The 25,012-nt window shown below is 40.0% G+C and overlaps 1 protein-coding gene across 4 annotated transcripts in view; it reads left to right on the plus strand.

The window, feature by feature from the left end:
• Positions 1 to 25,012, plus strand: part of Ptpra (protein tyrosine phosphatase receptor type A) — a 111,439-nt gene that overhangs the window by 34,482 nt on the left and 51,945 nt on the right. For 2 of the 4 annotated variants that reach the window (XM_076570642.1, XM_076570640.1), the window contains exons 2-3: positions 17,692 to 17,770; positions 18,422 to 18,763. In XM_076570642.1, coding sequence (XP_076426757.1) covers positions 17,698 to 17,770; positions 18,422 to 18,763 — 415 coding nt within the window. In that variant the 5' untranslated portion in view covers positions 17,692 to 17,697. Of the gene's footprint in view, positions 1 to 10,658; positions 10,677 to 17,691; positions 17,771 to 18,421; positions 18,764 to 23,871; positions 23,899 to 25,012 lie in introns of those variants that run through there. The other 2 variants (XM_076570641.1, XM_076570643.1) reach the window with 2 other exon arrangements.

The following is a 25,012-nucleotide window of genomic DNA, read 5'->3' on the forward strand; positions in this document are numbered from 1 at the left end:
TTCAAAGATGCCATTGAGTTCATTTGTGTTGGCCTTCTACTGATAGATGTGGGCCTGCCCTTCAGTGTGCTTTGTATCCCCAGTGAGGCTCCATTGGAGAAAACTAATTGGTCATTCGCAAATTCAAGATAGTTTTGGGGTTAGGGATGGGAACTTGTGTCTAATTCTCCTCCCAGTGCTGGAACCCCTGTATGGTGAAGACCTGTGCATGTCCTGTACTGTTGTCACAGTCTCTGTGAGTTCATATGTGCATCAGTCTGCTGTGTTTAGAAGGCCTTGTTTTCATGGTGTCCTTCATCCCCTCTGGCTCTTACATTCTTTCCACCTTCTCTTCTACAGGGTTCCCTGAGCCCCAAGGGGAGGGATTTCATGGAGACATCCCATTTAGAGCTGAGTGTTCCAAGGTTTCTTACTCTCTAGACATTGGCTGTGGTTCTCTATATTTGTTCCCATCTGCTGCAGGAGGAAGTTTTCTCTGATGATGGCTGAGTAAGGCACAGACTTAGGAGTCTTGAAGAATATCAATGAGTCATTTTATTGCTACGTTCCTTTACCATAACAATAGTATTTGGTTTTCTCCCAGGTCCCTGGCCTGTCTAGTCTCAGGGTTTTGGCCATAGCAGTGCTCAGGATGGGTTCCATCTAATAGAGTGGGCTTTAAATCCAGTCAGATATTGGTTGGCTACTTCCACAAGCATTGTGCCCCCATTGTACTAGCACATATTACAGGCACTTCACTTTAGTGGATTGAAAGGTTTGCAGCCAGGTTGGTGTTTACCCTTTGGTCGTTTACAGAGAACCTTCCAGTACTATGAACACTAGTACATACGTGTGAAGGCTCTAGGTAGGCACAAGCTCAACTTCTTTGTGTTCAATAAGTTGTGTAGGTATCTTGTCTCCAGTAATAGGGCCTTAAAGTCAGTTTGTGGAGAGCAACCAATAGCCTTGAGAATAGCCTGGGTTGTTTGGGGGTTCCCATAGGGCCCCTTTGACTAACAACTAGGTAAGATGTAACGCTTTCCCAGTACTGGAAGCTTCATTTGGTGATGAGAGATGTCCAGTTGGGCCTATGTCACTCCCGTTGTTTGGCAATTTCATTTAGATCACCTTTGTATACGGTTATATTCTAGGAGGCTTCTACTGTATTAGGTTTCAGTACAACCCCTCAAATGGCTGTTACCTTTAGCAGTCCCTTCCCATATTCCCTTGTTAACCCCCTCTTCCTTCCCCATCCCCATTTGATCCTCCTGTTCATCCCCCACCCCCATCCATCCATAACTATCCCCTTCCTAGGGAGGTTGATTTCTCCCCCCAGTCCCTTACTCTATATCTAAACTGTGTGGTTGTACAGATTATAGTTTGCTTATCAAAGACTTAACAGCTAACATCTACATATGAGCAAATACATACCATATTTGTCTTTCTTGGTCTGGATTACCTCACTCAGGATGATTTTTTTCTAGCTCTGATTATTTATTTACCTGTGAATTTGATTATTTAATTTTTTTTAACAACTGAGTAATATTTCATGTGTAAATGTATTACATTTTCCTTATTCATTCATCCATTGGCTGTTTTCAGTTTGTAGCTATTATGAATAAAATAGCAGTTAACGTGGTCGACCTAGTGTCTCTATAGTAGGATAAAGTTTTATAGTTGTATCTTGAGATAGATAGATTCCCATCTTTCTGAGGAACCACCACACTGATTTCCATAGTGGCTGTACAAATCTGCACTCCCACCAGCAATGAATGAGTGTTCCCCTGCTCCACATCCTCACCAGCATGTGCTGTCATGTGTTTTATTGATCTTAGCCATTCTGACAGGTGTAAAATGAAATCTCAGAGTAGTTTTGATTTGCATTTCCCTTATGGCCGTTTGTGTTCCCTCTTTTGAAAATTCTGTTTAAATCTGTACCCCATGTTTTTAATTGAGTTATTTTTTCCTGATGAACAGTTATTTTTTAGTTCTTTATATATTTTAGATATTAGCCCTCTGTTGGATATGTAGTTGGTAAAAATACTTTCTCATTCTGTAGCCTGCTGCTTTGTCTAAATGATGATGTCCTTGCCTGCAGAAACTTTTCAGTTTCATGAAGTCCGTTTATTAATTGTTGATCTTAGTGTCTGTACTATCAGTATTCTGCTCAGAAAGTTTTCTCCTGTGTCAGTGAGTTCAAGACTATCCCCCACTTTCTCTTCTATCAGATTCAGTGTAGCTAACCTTCTGTTGGGGTCTTTGATCCATTTGGAATTGTTTTGTACAAGGTGACAAGTATGAACCTACTTGTGTTCTTCTACATGCAGCCATACAGTTTTCAGCATCATTTGTTTCATTTCCACTGGCCCATATTGTCTCCTCATGGACATTTTTTAAATTATTTGCAGTTTCACATGATGACATATTCCTGTAATCCCAGCCCATGAAGGCTGAGGCAGACAGATCAATGCAAGTCTGGGGACAGTCTGGGCTACAGCATGAGACCCTGTTTCCAAAACCTAATTAACTAATTAGAAATTAAACAATAGAAGAAAGAACAGATGAATGAAAATGAAGAAAAGCTATGTCATTTTCATTTCCTGGGTCTTATTGACAGACTGAAACACTTTGGACAACACAGGAGGTGAGAAAATGTTTGAGCTCCTCATTGTTTTTTCCTTTGTATCCTCAGTTTTCCAAGGTAACGCTGAAATTTAATTGAATAAATGAATAAAGGAGTATTTCCCTGGTTTGAAATAACTTGGACTGTCATTACTTTACAAGTCAAGTTTACCATCAGTTTACTTAATGTGCATTCCAGGAAGAGATTAAGGAAGTGCTTTCTCTCGTGATATTACTAGCCCAAAACTGGTCTGATCAGCTACAGAATTTAAATTTCCCAGGGCTTGCTGCCAAACCTGATGACCTGAGTCCAGTCCCTAAACCCAGTGGAAGGAGAGAACTGACTCCCACAAGTTGTCCTCTACCCTACACATGGTTACTTGGCATGTACACACACACACACACACACACACACACACACACACACACACACACACACAATGAATGAATGAAGCAATCAATCAATCAGTCAGTCTAAGAACTTCTGTTTTGCTTCCCTCAGAGCCCACTTTTCACTGAAATAAAGGCCTGTTGAGAGCCTTGGTGGGTGTTTTCTGCCCTCAGATATGACAGGGAACGATGGGAACTGGTGAAGTTATACTTCCTGTGTCTTAATTTCTCAGTTATTGTATAAGGTTTTCCTTTTCTAGAAAGAGACTAATCTGGAATGAGAATGGATTCTCATCAATAAAAGCAGAGCTTTAAGTAGGTCATCTGACTTTGCTTTTGTGCTCCACATTCACATGGTTATAAAAGGGCCTTTCATGAGTTTTCTAGGCTTTCATTGCTGTCAGACTCTCCACAGGGCATTGTGAAAGAATTCAGCTCCCCACCCCTCCTCCATGCTGGTCGCATGGGCTCTTTCAGGGGCTATCTACAGACTACGTCAGGAACTGCTGACACTGAATCGGTGGACAGTCCTTCTTCCAGATTAGTGTCACAACAACCCGATGTCTGCGGATACCTGATAGAGTGACTTGCAACCTAAATTTTACCAAATTATTCAGCCATGACTTAAGTGTTTGTATTAAAATTACTTATATATAAAATTTGTCTAGATAATTTCTGTTATCAGTTGGATAAGAAGTTTATGAACCTTCAAATGACCTAGATGTATACTCAGAACTTTTAAAGAAGCTTGTCTGCTGGTGAGATGGTACACATCTGTAATCTCAGTCCTGAGGAGACAGAAGCAGGAGGATCAGAGTGCAAGGCTGTCCTGGGCTATGTAGTGAGCCCTTGTCTCAAAACAAACAAACAACCAGGAGAGGAAGAGCAGTAAGTCACAGCACTGATCAATGCTGAAATAGCTGTTATTTCAGGTTTTTGCTGCACAAGTAGCAATATCAAGGAAAATAGAGACTTTAGAAGGGCTCTTTGGTAAAGTACTTGTGCCATAATTGAGCAGTAAAGTAGTTGTGAAAGTTTGATTTCTGAGGGCTGAGAGGTGGTCCTGCTCTTTCAGAGGACCCAGGTTTGATTCTCAGCACCAACATCAGGCAGCTCACAGCAGCCTGGAACTCCAGCTCCAGAGGACCCAGCACCTTTTTCTGGCCTCAGTGAATACTGCACTCATGTGCACAAACCCAAACACAGACCACACAACACATAGTTTAGGAAAAGAAAACATTTATTTATTTGTTTGTTTTGCTTTCTCTATGTAGCCCTAGCTGTCCTAGAACTTACTATATAGACCAGGCTGGCCTTGAACTCAGAGAGATCTGCCTGCTTCTGCCTCCCAAGTGTTAGGATGAAAGACATGTGCCAACACACCTGGCCCCAAAACAATAAGATCTTTTTAAAAAACTATATTTTATTGGCATCTGCATTCTGTTAATACCCATATAACTACACAAAGTTGGCCATACTTACTGATTTTTGAAAGACATCACTTAAAATAGGTTCCAAGTATGTATTGTGAAAGTAATCCTTTGGGACCTCCCTGTTTGTACACTGTACATTATTTCCACAAGTAAATTTTCTCTGTCATCTTTTGTATTTTAGCCACCTTTATATTATGAATTACTTGTCATCCACCTCTGTCAGTGTTAGACTCTGATTCAGCAACTTAGCCATTCTTTTGCCAGTGGACTGGTTTTTACTATCTAATTTCTTATTATAAAGGCAAAGATCTCTCTTCTAGTATTTGCTAGACATGAATAGGAGTCACTTTGTTTTATTTCTGATTTTCAAAGGAATATTTTCAATGTTTGCCTGTTGAAGATAATTTTTGTTGGTTGGTTGGTTTTGGTTTTTTGTTGTTGGTTTGGTTTGATTTAGTTTGAGATAGATAGATAGATAGATAGATAGATAGATAGATAGATAGATAGATAGATAGATAGATAGATAGATAGATAGATGATAGATAATCTGAGAAAGTTGAGACAGAAGGACCACAAATTAGAAGCCAGCCTGGGCTATACTGCAAGACTTTGATAAATAAACAAACAAACAAACAGAGGCTAGAGAGATCACTCATTGTTTAAGAGACCCTGGTTCCTCTTCCAGAGGACCTGGGTTTGATTCCACATGGTGGTTCACAACTGTCTATAACTCCAGCCACACCCTCTTCTGGGGTCCATGGGACTGCACACATGGTACACAGACATACATGCAGGCAAAACACCCACACATAAAAAAAAATAAGATATTTTAAAAAATATTTTAAAAGTCAGTGTTCGCAGCCATCGCCGCGCCGCCTCTCGCTTGCAGAGCTCCAGCCGAAGGAGAAGGGGTGGGGGTGGGGGTAAGTAAGGAGGTGCCCATACCATGGCTCGTACAAAGCAGACTGCCCGCAAATCCACCTGTGGTAAAGCACCCAGGAAACAACAGGCTACTAAAGCCGCTCGCAAGAGTGCGCCCTCTACTGGAGGGGTGAAGAAACCTCATCGTTACAGGCCTGATACTGGGGCACTCCGTGAAATTAGATGTTATCAGAAGTCCACTGAACTTCTGATTCGCAAGCTCCCCTTCCAGCGTCTGGTGCGAGAAATTGCTCAGGACTTCAAAACAAATCTGCGCTTCCAGAGTGCAGCTATTGGTGCTTTGCAGGAGGCAAGTGAGGCCTATCTGGTTGGCCTTTTTGAAGATACCAACCTGTGTGCTATCCATGCCAAACATGTAACAATTACGCCAAAAGATAACCAGCTAGCACGCTGCATATGCGGAGAACGTGCTTAAGAGTCCACTATGAGGGGAAACATTTCATTCTCTCAAAAATTTTTTTCTTCTTCTTCCTGTTATCAGTACCTCTGAATGCTAGATATTTTTTCCATGGGGTCAAAAGGTACCTAAGTATATGATTGTGAGTGGAAAAATAGGGGACAGAAATCAGGTATTGGCAGTTTTTCCATTTTCACTTGTGTGTGAATTTTTAATATAAATGCAAGATGTAAAGCATTAATGCAAGCAAAATGTTTCAGTGAACACATTTCAACAGTTCAACTTTATAACAATTATAAATAAATCTGTTAAAATTTTCTGGACAATGCCAGCATTTGGATTTTTTAAAAATAAGTAAATTTCTTATTGATGGCAACTAAATGGTGTTTGTAGCATTTTTATCATACAGTAGATTCGATCCATTCACTATACTTTTATAACTGAGTTATCCTACATGCAAGTACATGTTTTTAATGTTGTCTGTCTTCTGTGCTGTTCCTGTAAGTTTGCTATTAAAATACATTAAACTATAAAAAAATATTTTAAAAGTCAATTTAAAAAATATTTTTAAATAAATAAATTAAATAAGAAGTAACCATCTTAAAGGAATTTTTCTTCTATTCCTAAAAAGATTTTGAGAAATCTTAAATTCATACACTTTTATCTAATATATTTTCACATCTACTAAAACATATAATCTTTAAATTGGGTATTGTCTTAGTTTGCTGCTTACTGGCTTGTTCCTCCTGGCTTACTTAACCTACTTTCTTATAGCACACAGGACCACCAGCCCAGGGGTGGTATCACCCATGGTGAACTAGGCATGAATCAAAAAGATTGACCACAGTCTTGCCTATAGGCCAGTATGGTAGGCCTCTTCTAAAATAACTCCAACTTGTGTCAAGTTGACATAAAACTAACCAGCACAGTTCACAATTAAAGCTAGCCAACCATCACGTGTATTTACAGACTTTAGGTTAAAATATCCTTTTAAAACATCATTAAGTAGCTTGGATACATTCAAATTAATCATGATTAACTTTTGTATTTTACATTCAATTTAGGTTTTCAAATAGTTTGCCTTAATTGTTGATAATATTAATTGTTCCATATACTGTGTCTAAATGCATCCAGTTGACATTCATATTAATTTGTGCCTTCTCTGTTTTTAAGTTTAAGATATTTCATTTTAATGGGCATGTGCTGGTATTTTTTTTTTTTTTTCTTTCCGAGACAGGGTTTCTCTGCGTAGCTTTGTGCCTTTCCTGGAGCTCACTTGGTAGCCCAGGTTGGCCTCGAACTCACAGAGATCCGCCTGGCTCTGCCTCCCGAGTGCTGGGATTAAATGCGTGCACCGCCACCGCCCTGCCAAGTGCTGGTATTTTACATTTCCCAGATGATTTAGTGATTCTCACTTTTTTTTTTTCCATGTGTTTGATTGCCTTCCTAATACCTTCTTTCATTGTCATTTTTTGATGTTGGGTCTAACCCAGGAGCTTTCTTTGGGGGGGAGGGTGTTCTTTGTTGTTGTTGTTTTGAGACAGCGTTTCTTTCTGTAGCCCTGGCTGTTCTGGAACTCACTCTGTAGACCAGGCTGGCCTTGAACTCAGAGATCCGCCTGCTTCTGCCTCCTGGGATTAAAGGTGTGTGCCACCACTGCCCGGCTGACCCAGGATTTTAAAAGAGTGCTAAGACAAGAGCTCTGCTACTGTGCTGTCCATTTTTATTAAAGTGTCCAGATCTGGAAAGCAATCTCATATTAGCTAAATTTTTCTAAGATTTTCTTCCTTTGTGTGGCTTGTCTTATTTCTCTATCTATTCTGTTTTTTAAATGTTGTTTTATACCAGGTGTGCTGGCACAGGTGGATCTCTGTGAGTTCAGGGCCTGCCTGGCCTACATCGTCAGTTCCAGGTCAGTCAGGGCTATGTAGAGAGACTCTGTCTCAGAAAACCAATGAATAATAAAATACTGCTTTCCAGATAACGTCCATGTTGTTGTGCCGCTGTCTCCATCACCCGAGTCTCAATGTTTTCATCTTCTTCAGCTGAACCTCTGTGCCCATTAAATACTGACTCTGCAGTCCTTCCTCCCATCAGCCCATAGCACCCATCATTGCATTTTCTGATTCGGATTTTTACTGCTCTAGAATTGCACATAGTTGACCTTCCTTGCCTGACTTTCTGTTTGTTTTTGTCTGTGTATAGTTTTGCAGTTCTGGGGACCTAACCCTGGCCTGCTCTACCACTGCTGCCCTCAGAGCGTATAAACCTTTCAACAGACAGACAAAAAGAAGCAGATACCTGCAAGGCAAACAGATGCTTTACAGATTGAACCATTTACCCAGCCTCAAGCTTTGTTGTTTAACATCTCACATTTAGTCCTAAACTCCTCATTTGAGTTAGTTTATATGGATAATTAAAGGTAAGAGGCCAATTTTACTCTTTCATGTGATTATAGTTTTCAGGGCACTATCTTCCACCGTGTGTGTGTGTGTGTGTGTGTGTGTGTGTGTGTGTGTGTAACACAGGTCAATGTTGGATATATCTTCCTTAATCATTTTGCCCTTATTTTCTATTTATTTATTTATTTGTTTGTTTATTTTGAGACAGTGTTTCTCACTGAACCTAGAGCTCTCTGATTCAGTTAGACTGGCTGGAAACAGACCTGAGTTCAATCCCTAGAACTGAAAAATCATAAATATATAAATAGAAATTCAGACACATACTGGGTGAAAAAAGCCAGATACAAGAGGTCAATTGCAGGGTTCCCAACAATAGTAAAACTCAGAGTCACGAAGTACAGTGGTGGAAAGGCAGGCTGTCGAGTCGGTGTTGGAGACCTTCCTCAGAAGCTCTCCCATTTTCTCTCATTACTCTCTCTTCTCTTACTGGCATCGCTTACTGCTCCTCTTCCACCCTCTCTTAGTGGCAGGTATCAGTTCTCTGCTTAGCGTCCACCTACTACTTCTTGTGCTTGTCAAATGTCTCCTGTCTGACTTGCTCATTACAGCATTTGTCACTTGACTTCCATGGCAGCAGCTCTGTCATTGCCTGTCTGCTGTCCTGCCCCTTCTCCCATCACCCCTGGCAGATACACTCTGTACTGTAGTACTGCACACTCAGAACTAAAGTCATCCATCACCTTCCCCACTGTATGCCCCAGACTTGCCCATCCTTCTATTTTCGGCTTTGTTAGCCCAACACATGGGCCTTGACCACCTCCAGCATCTCATAAAGTCTTAATTCTATGAATTCTAACCTATCAGTTCTCTTAAGTCTGCCCAAGACGGTCTTAACCTCCTGTAGTTCCTCTTGCTTTAGTGGCTGGATTCTGAAGGCTTTGGTCAATGACTCCCCTAACCTCACACTCAGCCTGTTGTTAACTGTTCTAAACTCCAGATTGTTCTGTGTCCGTTCCCCATGCTCTAACTATTGATATTTCCCAATTGTGTTCACTGGTGAGTCAAAACTTTCTATTATTGGGGGAAACTAAAAAATCTTTTCACTGTGGCAACAGTCCTTTGGTGATGTTATGGCTGCCTTGTCTTGCCTCATGTACATTATATCCCCCTTTGCTTCATCCTTTCAGACACTAGCCTGTTGTATTAGGTCCTGCTTGATGTCTTGTATTGGAACTGTGTCCTTTGAGCATGACATGGCCATTGCCATATTGAAAACTGAGCAGCTATTGTTACCCCATGAAACGTTGACCTGAAATACCAGTCACACTCCCCTGTCCTGGCTGCATATAATCCTGACCCAACAGCACATAGTCTTGGGGGATTTAAGAGTATATAGGAGGTGGAAGTTTGGCTGAGGTTGAGATTTCCTGATTCATCACCAAAGTCAGGGGTAGGGCTTATTCGCTGGTGCAACTGCCTACCAGTCCCCCTTGCTCCTAATCCACATGTAATCCTTTCTTTGGTCTATAAGGTGTCCTCTACAATCAGTAGGCGTTTCTGTGCCTCTTCCCAGCTTGTCATTGATGGTACCAGACAAGCTATTTTAAGCTTTGATAGTCCTGTTTGCTTAAAAGCTGCCTAGTCTTAGCTAACTCGTGTGCTTCCAACTTTTACTGAAAATTCCCTCTGTAGTTTACACTTTTCCCACCTCATTTTATTGCTTTTGGCTAACTTTTTAGACAGGTAATAATTCAGGACTTGAATAGTTTATTTGTACCCCACTACAGGTTAATGAAGCCCTCAATAACAATGTCTGTATCTGATGTATGTATCCTCTGATATCTGGAGAATTAAAAGCAAAAACCATGGGCTGGGCTGTGGAGTTTGAAAAGCTCATGTTTGAATATCAGTAAACATTTATTAGCTATGTAGCCTTGAACAAATTCCTTAATCTCTAGAAAAATAGTATCTAACTCATAATGTTATGAGAAGTAAATAAGATAAAGTCTATAAATGCCTATTACAGCCGGACTGTGGTGGCGTACACCTTTAATCCCAGCACTCAGGAGGCAGAGCCAGGTGGATCTCTGTGAGTTCGAGGCCAGCCTGGTCTACAGAGCAAGATCTCTGTGAGTTCGAGGCCAGCCTAGTCTACAGAGCGAGATCCAGGACAGGCACCAAAACTACACAGAGAAACCCAGTCTCAAAAAAAACGAAAAAAAAAAATGCCTAATACAAAGGCACAAAGCAAGCAAGTAAGAAAACATATTGTTTCCAATAATAAATAATGCTGAACAAGCGAATAGTTGGCTGAAGTGGCTGACCCCTCCTTCTAGTCACTTTTTGCATTTAAGTCAGCCTTTTAAGTCACCTGAGCAGCCCCAGGAGATGGCCCAGAGCAATTTGAATGACTCTCAGCTGCTGTTTTGTCACACACTTGGAAGGCATCTTCAGTAAGACTGGGGTCTGAACGCATATCTTCCCACTACAAACTGGATCTCTACCAAAGAGGTGAGTTTACTAAAATCAAGACCAGAACTAAATATTGGATATTTAAACCTCTGATCATATTTTCAAGGCTTGCTACTCCATCATTGAAAAAAAAAATCTGTAAAATAGAAATAGAATTATCAGTTTGCTTTAGTTGGCATTTTTTTAAAAATGTATCTATTTCTTCATTAGTTATGTGAAGAAAAGCCAGGTAATCTTAGATCTGAATTCTACCTACTGAGAAACTATCTTTCAAATTTCTTTATCTGAGAAATGAGAATAAGAAAAATGGTTAAAAAAAACAAAAAACAAAAAACAAAAAAAAACAACCAGGCGGTGATGGTGCACACCTTTAATCCCAGCACTCGAGAGGCAGAGATTGGCGGATCTTCAAGTTAGAGGCCAGACTGGTCAGCATATTGAGTTCCAGGACATTCAGGGCTACATAGAGACACTCTGTCTCAATAAATAAACAAACAAACAAACAAACAAATAAGTAAGTTAAGTAAGTAAATTAAAGACTTTAGCAGGAATAAAATGTTTCAAGTAATAGTGCCTAGCTTTCTCTTGGTCCTATTTTATTGGGAACATGTTAAATATGGAACACAACTTTGAATATAATTTTTTTCTTTTTGTGGATCTAACAGTTTAAACCATAACCTCATGACTGCGCTAGGCAAGGGCTCTATGACTGAGCTACGTCTCATCCCTTTTTATGTTTATTCTGAGACAGGGTCTTGCTGTGTAACCCAGGCTGGTCTTAAACTTGTGATCTTCCTGCCTCGGCCCTCCATGTTAGCTGGGATTACAGGTGTATGCTCTTCCGCATGATTAGGAAGACTTAATGGAAGGTTTTAGAACCACAGTCTAAACTCTGAGGAATGCACAGCTCAGCTCTTCTTCACTAGAAAGGACTTTATAATGTTACTGTTGTCTCCTTGAGATAGGGCCTCATGGTTAGTCCCAGGCTGGCTTTCAACTCTATCCTTCCTTAGCCTCCTGGTTGCTGGGAATGTAGGTGTGTTCCATGACACCCACATAATGTTAGTGTTTATAACCTTTTTCTTTACTAAATGTATGCAGAGCACCCTCATCATTCCTCTCTAGTTCATCAGTAGTCAAAATGTTAGGAGTTGTTCTTACTCTAGAAGAGTTGTGTAAGAATCCAGGTTGTTGCATCTGTCTGAAAATGCTTTATGTGTATGAATGATTTGTCTGCATTTATGTATGTGTACATGTGTGCCTGATCCCCTTGGAAACCAGAGGGCATTGGATCCCCTGAAACTAGAGTTACAAACAGTTGTGAGCTGCCATGTGGGTGCTGGGAGCTAAACTCAGATCCTCTGCAAGTGCAGCAAGTGCTCTTTCTTAATTTCTAAACCATCTCTCCAGCACATGAAATGGGTTTTAAAATCACCTTTCTAGAGATCTCACAACAGAATTAGGTCTATTAGCCCTTTGGCTAGAGTCTCCTCAGTTGTCCACACCTGTCTAAATAATAGGCACATTTTCTTCTTCTCTTTGCTCTCATGTGAGAGGTCATGGCTATCAGCCTTGGCATCCACTGGCAGGGATTATATATCAAGGCAAGAAATACTGTTCTTTGGCCAGAAGCCAACAAAGGCAGACTTTCTCTAGCAAATCTTTAGTGTGCCTGTGGTGGTTCATTTCTTCATTTTGAATGCAGGATATAGTTTCCAAATACATTAGCCCTGAACTGTGTGTAAGTATAAATAGTTGATTGTCCATCATTAAACATTCAGGTTTTTCTAGCCAGGTGGTAGTGGCACACACCTTTAATCCCAGCACTCAGGAGGCAGAGGCAGGTGAATCTCTTGAGTTTGAGACCAACCTGGTCTACAGAGTGAGTTCCAGGACAGCTAGGGTTGCATCAAGAAACCCTGTCTTGAAAAACCAAAAAATAAAAAAAATAAATATAATAAAATAAAATAAAATTCAGGTGTCTGGGCTGGGACTATAGCTCAGTAATAAAGTGATTGTAGCATACCCAAAGTCCTGGCTACTGTTCCCTGCACTGCTATCTTTGTTGGGGGAGAGGGTCCAATTTAACATACACAGTTTCTATAATGGGGTATACACTACATACAGCAAAGTATACTTACAGTAAGTTATGGTAACTCTACTCTGCGCTGTCAGCATAGCAGAATTGGTTAAAAGAGAGGAGGTATAAAAAGTACTTAGTATATAACATGTATAAAGAGTGCCCTGGTCTTCTTAGATGGATGGGAAGATGTGAGAAATCTAACAGCCAGTGAGCATTGCCCACTTGTGTATCCCCAGTGGAGAACTAAGAGCCTTCACTTACACCCATAAAAAATGTCTCAGGTTTGCTATGCTGAATTGAATTTTACAAACATGTAGAAAATATTCAGTATCAGGAAAAGTACAGTTGTGATGTTATCTCTATCATCAATGTGATGAGATCTAGACTTTAAGAAATGGACTCTAGGAAATGGTTAGGTTAATCGAAGAGGGAAGACCTGCCTGCTCTGGGTAGCACCATTCCCTGGGCTAGGATCCTGGACTGTGTAAAAAAGGAGAAAGTGAACTAAACAAGCCTTCTTCACTCGATACTTCCTGCCTAAGGGTACAGTATGAGCAGCTGCTTGGAGCTCCTGCTGCCGTGGTTTCCCTGTTTTGATGGGCCAGCATCTCAAACTGTGAGCTAGAATAAAGCTTGCCTTCATTGCTTTCCTCAGGGTGGTATGAGGTGGTCTAATCACAGCAGAAAAGGAAACCAAGACAACAGCTATGGGCCTTTTTTCCCCCAAATTTCCTTAGTCTTTTATCATATTGCTTTCGTGCATGTTAGTGGCCTCTGGGTTTATTTTATTGTTTCAATGTTGAACTTAATCATTGATCAGCCTAGTGTATATGTAATGGGAACATTTTTAAATAAGTTAGAAATGTTTTTGTATGAGAAGGACTACATATTGCCTCTTTTTATGGAGGAGGAGCAAGGGAATGAGCACCGCGTGTGTGTGTGTGTGTGTGTGTGTGTGTGTGTGTGTGTGTGTGTGTGTGTGCGTGTGTGCGCGCGCGCGCCATTGTGTTTGATACACTAAGGAAATGCTTCCAGGATTCATCCCCCAAAGTGTGTTTGCCTGGCTCTTATGTACTCAGCTTATCAAAGGTTTATGTTTACAAGTTTTTGTACTTCTTGTTATTTTTAAGTAATTGGAGCTGGGAAGATGGCTTAATGAAATAAAGCTTTGCACGTGTGAGGACCAGAGGTTCTGATCCCCAGAACCCACCCAAATGCCAGGTGAACACAGTGGCCCGCCTGACGAGCTAGATCGGTCACATTGGTGAGCTCTTAATTCATTTGAGAGACCCTGCCTCAAGAATAAGGCAGAGAGTGATTGAAGAAGACTCATCAATCACCAGCCTACACACACACACACACACACACACACACACACACACACACACCACATATAAAGGGATAAAATAAAATATTATAAACTTGGATTCTCGCAGCATTTTGGCTTTTCTAAAACATATAATTCTGTCTTACTCAGGCCACTGTTGCCTAATGGAAATTAACTCATAAAGTAGGAAAATAAATATAATATGTACAAACAACCCTTTTTTTACTTATGACTTCCTTTATTGAGCATAGATTTTTAAAAATTCTCTTCAATCTGTTCATACACAGACAAAAATAAGTTTGTGAAATATTTAACATATTAGAGCTTGCCAACTTAATCAGTATATAGAGATGAGGAAATTATCCCCAACATTCTTACCGAGGAGGCGAGTTCATCTGCTGACCCCCAAGAACATGGAGGTGAATATGATAGACTGCCCCGGTCTGCAGCTCCCTTCACCACCATTCGGTAACAACTGTCCAGGCCCAGATCAGTGGCACATTTCCTGATGATTGCTAGACATTTCAGTGTCTGAGAAGACTTTGATCATCAGCTGCTGCTACAGAAACTGGGCTGTATGTTTCTTCAATATCACCAGAAAGCATTAATGAAGAAGGGGAAACGTCATGGAAAGCAAGACACTGATCATCCTTGAAAATTATTTTAACCATAATTTGCTTATGAATGATCTTCCCAAAGATTGTGTTCCCACCAGGCTGGTCACCTGAACTTGATGGTCCCATCTGTGAGTGAACAGGACAGAAACAGACAGGGGCAGGTGGCCTAGGCCAACAATAAACACTTTAATTTTTAAATTTTTATTTTATTTTAAATTTCTTTTTAAATTAATAAGGGGGGAGTAAGTATGCGTGAGTACTGGGAGGCTACTCAGTTGTGAGCCACCCAACGTGGGTGCTGGGAACCAAACTCTTGTCTTCTGCGTGAGCAGCGAACACTTAATCACTGAGCCATCTCTCCAGCTTCCACAATATGTGCATGCACATGTGGAGGTCAGAGGACAGCTTGCAGGAATCAGTCCTTTCCTCCCACCTTGTCAGTCCTGGGGAGTGAATTCATAGCATCAGCTTGGTAGCAAAGCACCTTGCCAACGGAGCCATCTGCCTGCCTCTTACAGTCAACTTGTAATAGAAGCAAACAGAAAGGAAGGACTACAATATTGCTGCTATATCCACATAGTAAAACACTGCAGCTGTTGACAAGAAAGGTACCTATGTGTATTAGTGTATTAATATGGAAGGTGTTTAGGGTTTACTTAAGTAAAAACCAAAGCACTAGACATATCATCTTTTTTGGGTTTTTTTGTTTGTTTGTTTGTTTATTTTTGGAGACAGGGTTTCTCTGTGTAGTTTTGCACCTTTCCTGGAACTCTCACTCTATAGCCCAGGTTGGCCTCAAACTCAGAGATTGGCCTGCCTCTGCCTCCTGAGTGCTGGGATTAAAAGCATGTACCACCACCGCCTGACAGACGTTATCATCTTATTCATAAGTTTTTTTAATGTGTGCGTGTATGTCAGTTTAGTAGAGAAACCTTCGTAAGCATTTGGAGAGAAGTATTTAGTGACCTCCTGGGAAATGAGACTAACAGTGGTGGATGGGGCTTGGTTTGCTTTATTCTCATTGTTCTATTTGCATTTGTTCTTACAAGTGTGCTTTACTTTTTTTTTTTTTTTTTTTTTGGTGTTGGTGGTGGGAGGGATTCAAGACAGGCTTCCTGTGTAGCCCTAGCTAAGCTGGAACTCACTCTGTAGACCAGGCTGGTCATGAACTCACAGAGATTCACCTGCCTCTGCCTCCCGAGTGCTGGGATTAAAGGCGTGCACCACCACCACTGCCTGGCTGAGTCCCTACCATTTAAATAAAGACCACTCAACCTGTATTATCATCATGTTTCTTTCCAATAAATCTCTTTTCTAGGGACTCTTACTCTGATTTTTTCCTATGTAAGTTAATTTTGCTTATGGTAGAACTTCATGTATATAGATTCATAATTATGTACTTCTGGTACCAACTTTTATTCCATCAACATATGAATGAATCTTTTTTTATTCATCCATGATGATGTGTGTTATGCCAGTAATTCTTTTCTGCTTGGATTCTGAGCAAAACTCTTGACAACATGTGGTTCTGTTTCTGGTCTTACTCTGTACCATTCATTTAGCTGTCTTGTTGTTGTTGTTGTTGTTGTTGTTGATATTAAAGAAGGAGGTCTTGATATCAGATAGTGTTGGTCCTCTAATTTTTTTTTTCCTTTTTCAATATCTACTTGGCTCTTTTGAGTCTTTTGCCTCCATATAAACTTTAGAAACACTTTCTCAATGTCTACAAAAAACTTGTGATTTTTATCAAGATTGTGTTTACCTATAGATAATTTTGGAAGACATGGCATCTTAATAAAACTAAGTTCCTATCCATGAACATTGTTTATGATCAGTTTTTTTAAACTTGTTTTTTCTTAGCAGCTTCCACTTTTACTTTCATGGTTGCTTGCATTGTTCTTGTGCTTAGAAAGTTTTTTTGTAGCTTCAATTCACAACTATATGCTTATTCTCTTTTAAAATGTATTTTAAGCATTTAATTCTGTGAGTCAACTTCTTTTCTGTTGATTTGCCCTGAGTAGCCGAGCACACATATACAGCAGCCTTCCAGCCTGCTGCCTGATCCTTGTGTAAATGATTATATGCATTACCGACTTTAAAATATGATCAGATAGGAATTGAAATGGATCCTGTCAGAAGAGTTCAATATCAGTTCACTCTCCGGCTCTTTAAGAGTTATAGACATCTAACATAATGTAGCACTGACTTTGTTATCACAGCCTACAAAAGTCTCTGCACTTAGGGAAGGCCACTACTGACTACATTCCCCTGCCAGGCAATGCCATTGTTCCATAGCAGATTTCCAGGTCTGTATAAATTACCTACATATGCCACTTCAGTATTGTCATCACCTCTTAGGGAGGCAGGCCCTCTTTCTCTCAGATAGTGGCTACCATATTGATTTACATCTAGACTATAAACCATGTGAAAGCATGGCTTGTAAATAAATTGGTCCTCAGTTCTTTCTCTAGAACCTAGATCAGTGTTGTACTCAGGTCCTGAGCAGATGGACTTGGGAAATTTAAGGACTACCCATCTCTTGTACATAAAGATACAGTCTGGTACTAGAGTTTTTAAGTAGTTTTTAAAGTGCAACTAAGGTTAAGACTTATACTTTAGGGCTGGAGAGATGGCTCAGTGGTTGGTTAAGAGCACTGGCTGCTCTTCCAGAGAACCCGGGTTCAATTCCCAGCACCCACATGGCAGCTCACAACTGTCTGTTAACTCCAGTTCCAAGGGATCTGACACCTCCACACCAATATACATAAAATAAAGTTAAATAAATTATTTTAAAAAAAGACTTATACTTTAAAAGATATGTTATTTAAATTTACTTTTATTTCTATGAAGACACAATTAATAGCTGAACTTCTGGGGGAAACAGCCTATCAAGCTGTCGAAAGATCCTATGTATATATTTCAGTAACTAAGAAAGATACTGCCCCAAATAACCTTTTGTATTTTGAGTCATTTGGACATAATTATAATAAGGTAACACTTCATCTCGTGTGTCTCCCTGTTTTCTAGGTCAGCATGGATCCCTGGTTCATTCTCGTTCTGTTTGGCAGTGGTCTGATACACGTTCGTGCGGACAATGCTACCACAGGTAAAAGTCACCACCTGAGAGGACACGTATTTGAAATAGAATCTTGATTTACATATAACGACCCGAAGGAAATATGAAGGAATCAATATTTGAATATTAATAAATTTTCATTTAATGTGATCTGTGAAACTCCTGCCAATCTCTGAATTATATTAATACTCGGCTTTGTTCTGTATGCTAAAATAATTGGAGAGACTACTCTTTCCTAAAAAGTAAAAGAAATGTTAATATACATCCCTACATACTGATTCTGAAGAAATAAGTGAAAATAGTTCTTTTCTTTATGTTATAGATAGCAATCCTTTGGAGAAAGTGGGCAGGGCCCAGCATTAAGAGGGTATGAGTGGGGGCTGGAGAGTTGGCTCAGCAATTAAGAGTGCTGACTGTCCTTCCAGAGGACCCGGATTCAATTCCCAGCACCCACATGGCAGCTCAAAACTGACTATAAATCCAGATCTAGAGTTCCAAAACACCAATGTACATAAAATATATAAAGTATTAAAAAAAGAGGGTATGAGTGCAGGTGTCTATCTGGTCTTTGCATGTGTCCAGATGTGTGAGGCATTTATTAATGCTTACTACTTTGTGTCTTAGCTTTTGGGGCTTCACATTCTTCATGAGATGTTTCTTTTTGTGTGTGTGTGTTTGTAGTTTCACCTTCTGTAGGAATTACAAGATTAATTAAAACATCAACAACAGAATCAGTTAAGGAAGAGAATAAAACGTCAAATCCAACCTCTTCAGTAATTTCTTTTTCTGAGGCACCAACGTCCAGCCCAAATCGAACTCTGGAACCCACCTACGTAACTACTGTTAATTCTTCACACTCTGACAATGGGACCCAGAGAGCAGCAAGCACGGACTCTGGAGGCACTACCATTTCACCAAATGGAACATGGCTTCTTGATAACCAGTCCACAGATGCCAGAACAGAATCCTGGGAGGGGAATTCCAGCACTGCGGCAACCACCCCAGAAACCTTCCCTCCTGCAGGTACCACAGATGCTTTCTGCTAGTTCATCTCACTCTGGGCTTACTTACCATTTTACTATCTTTATATATATTTTATAGCCACAAAATTCTTGAAATATGTGTTTGCCAAGAAAAGTAATGAAACCTAGAAAAAGAAATTTTTTTAAAGATTTGTTTTTATGTGTGTGTGTGTCTGTGCCTGTGTCTGTGTGTTTGCATGAATTTATGTGCAACACATGTGTGCAGGTGCCCTCGGAAGCAAGAAGAGGGTGTTGGATCCCCTGGACTTGGAGTTTCAGGTGGTTGTGAGCCATCTGATGCCGGTGCTGGGAATGAAACCCAGGTCCTCTGAAAGGACAGCAAGTGCTCTTAACCACAGGTCCATCCCTCCAGCCCCCATCTTAAAAGCAATTCTTAGTGCTTGGTTAGCGTAGCACTTTCTGGAGGGTATTTTTCTGATAGGTGAGATCCTGATTAGATTGGGGCGGCCCAAGTGTGTTTAAAGGTAGTGATAAAAAGAGGGGAGCTAGTAGATGATCAAAGACTGAAGAGGAAAAACACATACTGGGTAGTAAGTTGGCCTTCAGCAGAAGCAGCCCATGGAGGCCACAGGGAGAGAAAGAAGGTGGATGTCCCATCACATAGTAAGGCGGGGTTGGGGATTTAGCTCAGTGGTAGAGGGTTCGGTCCTCAGCTCCAGAGGGGGGGGGAACCATAATAAGGCAGTGGGCTAATGTCCACGGGTACAGTGAGAAAGAGTGGCTCACAGAGGCTTATCCATTTCAGAGCCATCTCTTCAGCCCAAGTCTCCGTCTCCTGGAATTTGAGTCACTGGATTTAAGCAGCAGTGGCCCGGAGGACAGGACGAGAACTCTGGGCCTGAGACCAGCTTGGGTAGGGCAGGTTTCTGACCAGCTTGACCAGGTTGCTGGGCTATAGAAGACAATTAGAGGGTCCCTCAAATAGTTTCTGCATGGAGTAAAGTAATTGCTCTAGTTGCCACATAAATGAAGTTTCTTTTCTAGCAAAATTGCTGTTCTCTCATCTATAATCACATCCTTTTGGCTCAAATTTCTTGTCTGTTTCAGACTCCCTTAGATGGGTCCATGTCTGGCTCATGGTGGAATTCCAAAAAGTACTTTTGGAATTTAATTCTATTGGGTACTAAAGATGATATCTTTCAACTAGGGCTTATGGTGGAGACCCAATACCTACATGCTTCAATGTCATTATTTCTATAGTAAAGGCAAGATAGCATTCTTAGTTATAGTTAAGAGCATAATTTGCAGACTCACACTACTTCTTCTTGTTCAATCCCAATTCTGCCATAAACTCCATTGTGAGCATAAATTTACTCGATCATATCTATACTTCAATTTTTTCCTATATAAGATTGAAATAAATGATGGTGATAGTTCATACCTACAGAGAAGCTGTTTAATGAATTGATCTAAACTGTGCATAGTCATGCACGCCTTTAATCCTAGCACTTGGGAAGCGGGGGCAGGCAGAGCTTTATGAATTCAAGGCAAGCTTGGTCTACAGAGTGAGTTCCAGAACAGCCAGAGTTACATAATGAGACCCTGTCTCAAAAAAGAAAAGTAAATAAATAATAAATTGATCTAAGTAAAATACTTATTACAATACTGTACATGGTGATAAACAACCTTTTTTTAAAGGTCAGTTGTTATAATTCAACCTGTGCTCTGAGAGGGTTCCATAAATTACATGACCAGGCAAGGTGATACGTGGCTGTAATCCCAGCGTATAGGAGACTGAGACAGAAGGATTTATAGTTCCTTCCAGAGCAGCCTAGGCTACATAACCAGACCCTGTTTCACAAAGGGCTTGGGCTAATGTGCTCGGTGGAGGCCCTTGCCTACTGTGCATGAAGCCCTAGATTCGATCTACTACTGTAAAATAAACAAATATAGAGTGAAGATGGATTTTTCTTTGGACTACCAGCTCACAGAAAACCAAACAGATTTATTAATTATAAAAGCTCGGCCTTACCTTAGGCTTGTTCCTAACTAGTTCTTATAACTTGACCATATTTTTTCATCTACATCCTTCCATATGCTTGTTACCTCATCTCCATTTTACCCGTCCTGCTTCCTCTCCTTGTTGCCGTCTCCTCCTTTCTTCTTCCCAGAGCTCTCTGTCTCCAGAAGTCCCACTAACCTCTTCCTGCCTAGCTAATGGTCATTCCCCTCTTCATTAAACCAATAACATCTTCACACTGTAAAAAACTATTCCACTACAATAGAGAGATGTTAAATGTCCATGGCTGCCACTATTCTTGATTAGATGGAGAACTGAAAACAATTTTGTTTTGTGCTTTAATATTAAAGTACAGATTATGACCCACTCATGAAATCTGTTTAATGAGCCACCATCATTAATGTTTATTCTGTCTTAATGGATAACCCTATTCCATTTCTATTCACGTTATACGTGTCATGTTTTGAAATCTTTGTTTGTTACATACAAACATATACACGTTTACTAAATAACATCATAAAATATCTTCTGTGAGTTATAGCTATTGCTCAGGGGAGAAAGGCTGAAGGGATGAATATGAAAGGCAGAATTGTAAAACAAACACAGTTGATGTCATTAGCCTGGGTCTCATTCTGTACTGTTCTCCACTTAACAATTCTGTGAGATGACCATGAGTAATTATCTCCTGTTAGTGCATGCTGAATTTAAGACTAAATGAGATATTAGACTTGGAAGTAGCAAAGTAGACATATTTCTCACTGTGGTCGTCTTTCCACATTAAGATTCCTCACACGTACACATGCCTAAAATGTAATTTTAAACCCTTTACAGGTGAAATGAAAGCTGCAGACATGGATCAGTGGGCTAAATGCTCACCACAAAAGCATGAGAACCTGAGTACAGATTTGTTTGATATGTATATGAGTGTTTTGCCTGCATGTGTATTATGTGTATAGTACATATATGTATGTGTGTGTACTATGTGCAAGTGTGGTGCCCACAGAGGCCAGATTAGAGCATCAGATCCCTGGAACAGAGTTACAGAAGATTGTGAGCCTCCATGTGGGTGCCGGAAGCTGAACTTGGCCCCTGCGAGAGCTTCTAATGCTCTTAATTACTGCGCCATCTCTCTAGTTCCCTCCTTTTCAAAAGACTTTTTTTTTATTATTATTATTTAATGGCCCAAAAAGTTTCATTCACGTTGCTTACAGGAACATGCATGAGTTATGATATGACTTAGGATTGTTTTCCATTGCTATTTACAAGTGGTTTTTTGTTTGTTTTTCTATGTGAATTTGGTCTTGGTTTTTCTTTGCAAACATGATATTGTTGCTGTGTTAATTGCTAGTGTCTTGTTTTCTTCATTAATAGAATATGAAAGTTTAGAGACAAAAAGGAAAAGAATTTGAAAGTTTGCATAGAAAACTGCATTTTACTCATACCTCCGAATTCAAATGAATTTGAGGAAAAGTCATCTCAGGATAGGTTAATTTCCTACATAGCTGTGAATAGTTCCCATTTTACATATTTCATCTCCTTTGTTCCCCTTGGGTTTACTGTCTCATAGTTTGTTGCTTCTTTGCTTCCAAAACCCACTATTGTTATTAGTCTATCACCTTAGCTTTTTATTTTCATCCTTTCTGCCTTGTTTTAGGTTTATTTTGTGCTCCTTATTCAAGTTTTTAAGTTAAAGCTGATTTTTTTGTTTTTATTTTTCAGACTTACTAATATTTGATGGTGTGGTTTTTGTGCAACATAAGTTTCAACATGCTGCATAGGTATTCCTGAAGGTAGCTGCTAGTTAGGGTGCTCTCTCAGCTGCTCGGATAAGGACCGAAGTATCCCCCCCTCTCCAAGTGTGGGCAGAAGGTTCCTTGATCAGGAACCATGGTGTCACGCTACCTGGCCCTGCTGTCCTAACAACATCCTCTTATCTGTGTGGTTGTGTGTTCTCGCCACTGAGAACAGAGGAAATAGAAGCAATTTCTTTTCCAGTTTTATAACCTACATGCTCACATCCCATTAGCTGAAATTTATCATGTAACCGTACCTAGTCTTAGAAGTGTAGTATTTAACCGGACAGCTTTATACTTGACTAAAATGCACAAAGAGATGTTTTCTATTTGTTTTTATTTTAATTTTCAAATTTTGTCTGTGTTAATCTCCACTTTTATTGTATAGTGATGAGAGAATATTGTATTGTTTATCTTAGGGGTCTGTTCAGGCTTTAGATATACCACAGGTTTCTTTAAAAATACCTATGTTAAACGGGTGGTGGTGGCGCACACCTTTAATCCCAGCACTCAGGAGGCAGAGGCAGGTGGATCTCTGTGAGTTCGAGGCCAGCCTGGTCTACAGAGCAAGATCCAAGATAGCCAGGACTGTTGCACAGAGAAACTCTGTCTTGAAAAACCAAAAAAAAAAAAAAAAAATTATATGTTGGTTTATTGGTGGTGGTTGGAGCTGCCGCAGCGCAGGTGTGGTGGGGTCAGTTTTTGCCTTCCGTTGCGTAGATTTTGAGGATTGAACTCGTCATCAGACTTATGGCAAGTGCCTTTGCCTGCTTAACTATATCTCACCAGTCCATCATAGGTTTCTGAAAATAAGCTTTTCTCTATTAGTACATGAGGTTGGGTATCCATCAGTTAGTTTGGGTTTTTTGTTTGTTTTGTTTGGGTTTGGTTTTTGGGGTTTTTTTGTTTTGTTTTGGTTTGGTTTGGTTTTGGTTTTTGGTTTGGTTTGTTTGTTTTTTTGGTTTTGGTTGATTTTTTTTTTCCTGCATCTGATTTTGTGAATTTTTTTTTATATCTTTAATGTTGTCCTTTTACATTTCAAAAGTCCCAAAGACATAATGTCCTCTGGTAGCTTATATTTGTGTTTTCCTTTGAATTACTGCCTTTTTAGTGAGTATTGGATGCTGCACTGTGTGCATACTCAGGAGGAAGGAAGGAGACCACTGACTACAGTTGAGTAAGCCTAGATAAGCTTGTTCCCATTCACTACAGTGCACTGGACATGGAGAACATTGCCTTATATTCCTGGAGCTTCTTCTTTGTTTTTCCTTAAACTGAATAACAATGTTTTCCTTTAACCTGAGTAAATGTTTCTGTTTTTTACTTGTTACACAGGTAATTCTGACTCAAAAGACAGGAGAGGTGAGCCAATCACCTTTTATCTGTTGTCCTTTTAAAAGATGTCCACTGTCCATCCATGTTTCTTGTGTGTGGTAACCTTGTGCACCCATGACTGTGTCGTTTGTTTACTGTCCTTAAATGTTTACCTTAGGAAAGAGTAAAGGAAGCAAGCATTCCATTTTTATATAGATTACAGATTCTAACAGATTCAGTGTATTATAGATTTTAAAATGTTTTAGTTATATGTATGTTTTGCCTGCATGTATGTCTCTGTATCAGACATGTGTGCCTGATGCCCACAGAGGCAGGAAAAATGCATCAGACCTCCTGAGAATGGAGTCACAGGTGGTTTTGAGCCCTTGTGTGGGTGCTGGAAATAGATTCAGGGTCCTGATGCCAGAGTTCTTAGCTGCGGAGCCATTTCTCCAGCCACTGATATATTTAATCAACAATAAAATAATTGTGTGTTTATCACGTCCTCATGCTAGTGTTTTACCCTTTGGTGATAAATTAGGACATAATTTGTTTTTAAATTTTATTTATTTTGTGTGTATGAGTGTTTTGCCTGCATGTATATCTGTGCACCATATGTACCCATTGCCTATGGAGGCAAGAAGAAGACATCTGATCCTCTGGAACTGGAATTACAGATAGTTGTTAGCCACCATATAGGTGTTAAGAATTGAATCTGAGTCCTCTGGAAGAGCAACAAGTGCTCCGAGCTATCTCTTCGGTTCCTAGGGCATATAGTTGCTTTCTAGCTTTTAGTCTACTGTTACCTTTAAACATTTTTTGTTTCTTGTAGTTTTTCTCCTTAATCTATAAATTAAGGAGTAATCTATGATGTCATTTCATGGCCTTTAGGGATTTTCTTTTTTTTTTTTTTAATTTTGTTTTGTTTTGTTTTTCGAGAGAGAGTTTCTCTGTAGCTTGGAGCCTGTCCTGGAACTCCCTCTGTAGACCAGGCTGGCCTTGAACTCACAGAGATCCACCTGGCTCTGCCTCCCAAGTACTGGGATTAAAGGCATCAGCCACCATCACCCATAGGGATTTTCAACACCCTAGTATAAAGCTCCTACAGCCCCAGATGATGTATTAGTCACTTTTCTGTTGCTATGATAAACACAATGATCAA

This window comes from Peromyscus maniculatus, chromosome 4 (genome assembly GCF_049852395.1).
Source record: "Peromyscus maniculatus bairdii isolate BWxNUB_F1_BW_parent chromosome 4, HU_Pman_BW_mat_3.1, whole genome shotgun sequence".
In the NCBI taxonomy this organism is placed as follows: domain Eukaryota; kingdom Metazoa; phylum Chordata; class Mammalia; order Rodentia; family Cricetidae; genus Peromyscus; species Peromyscus maniculatus.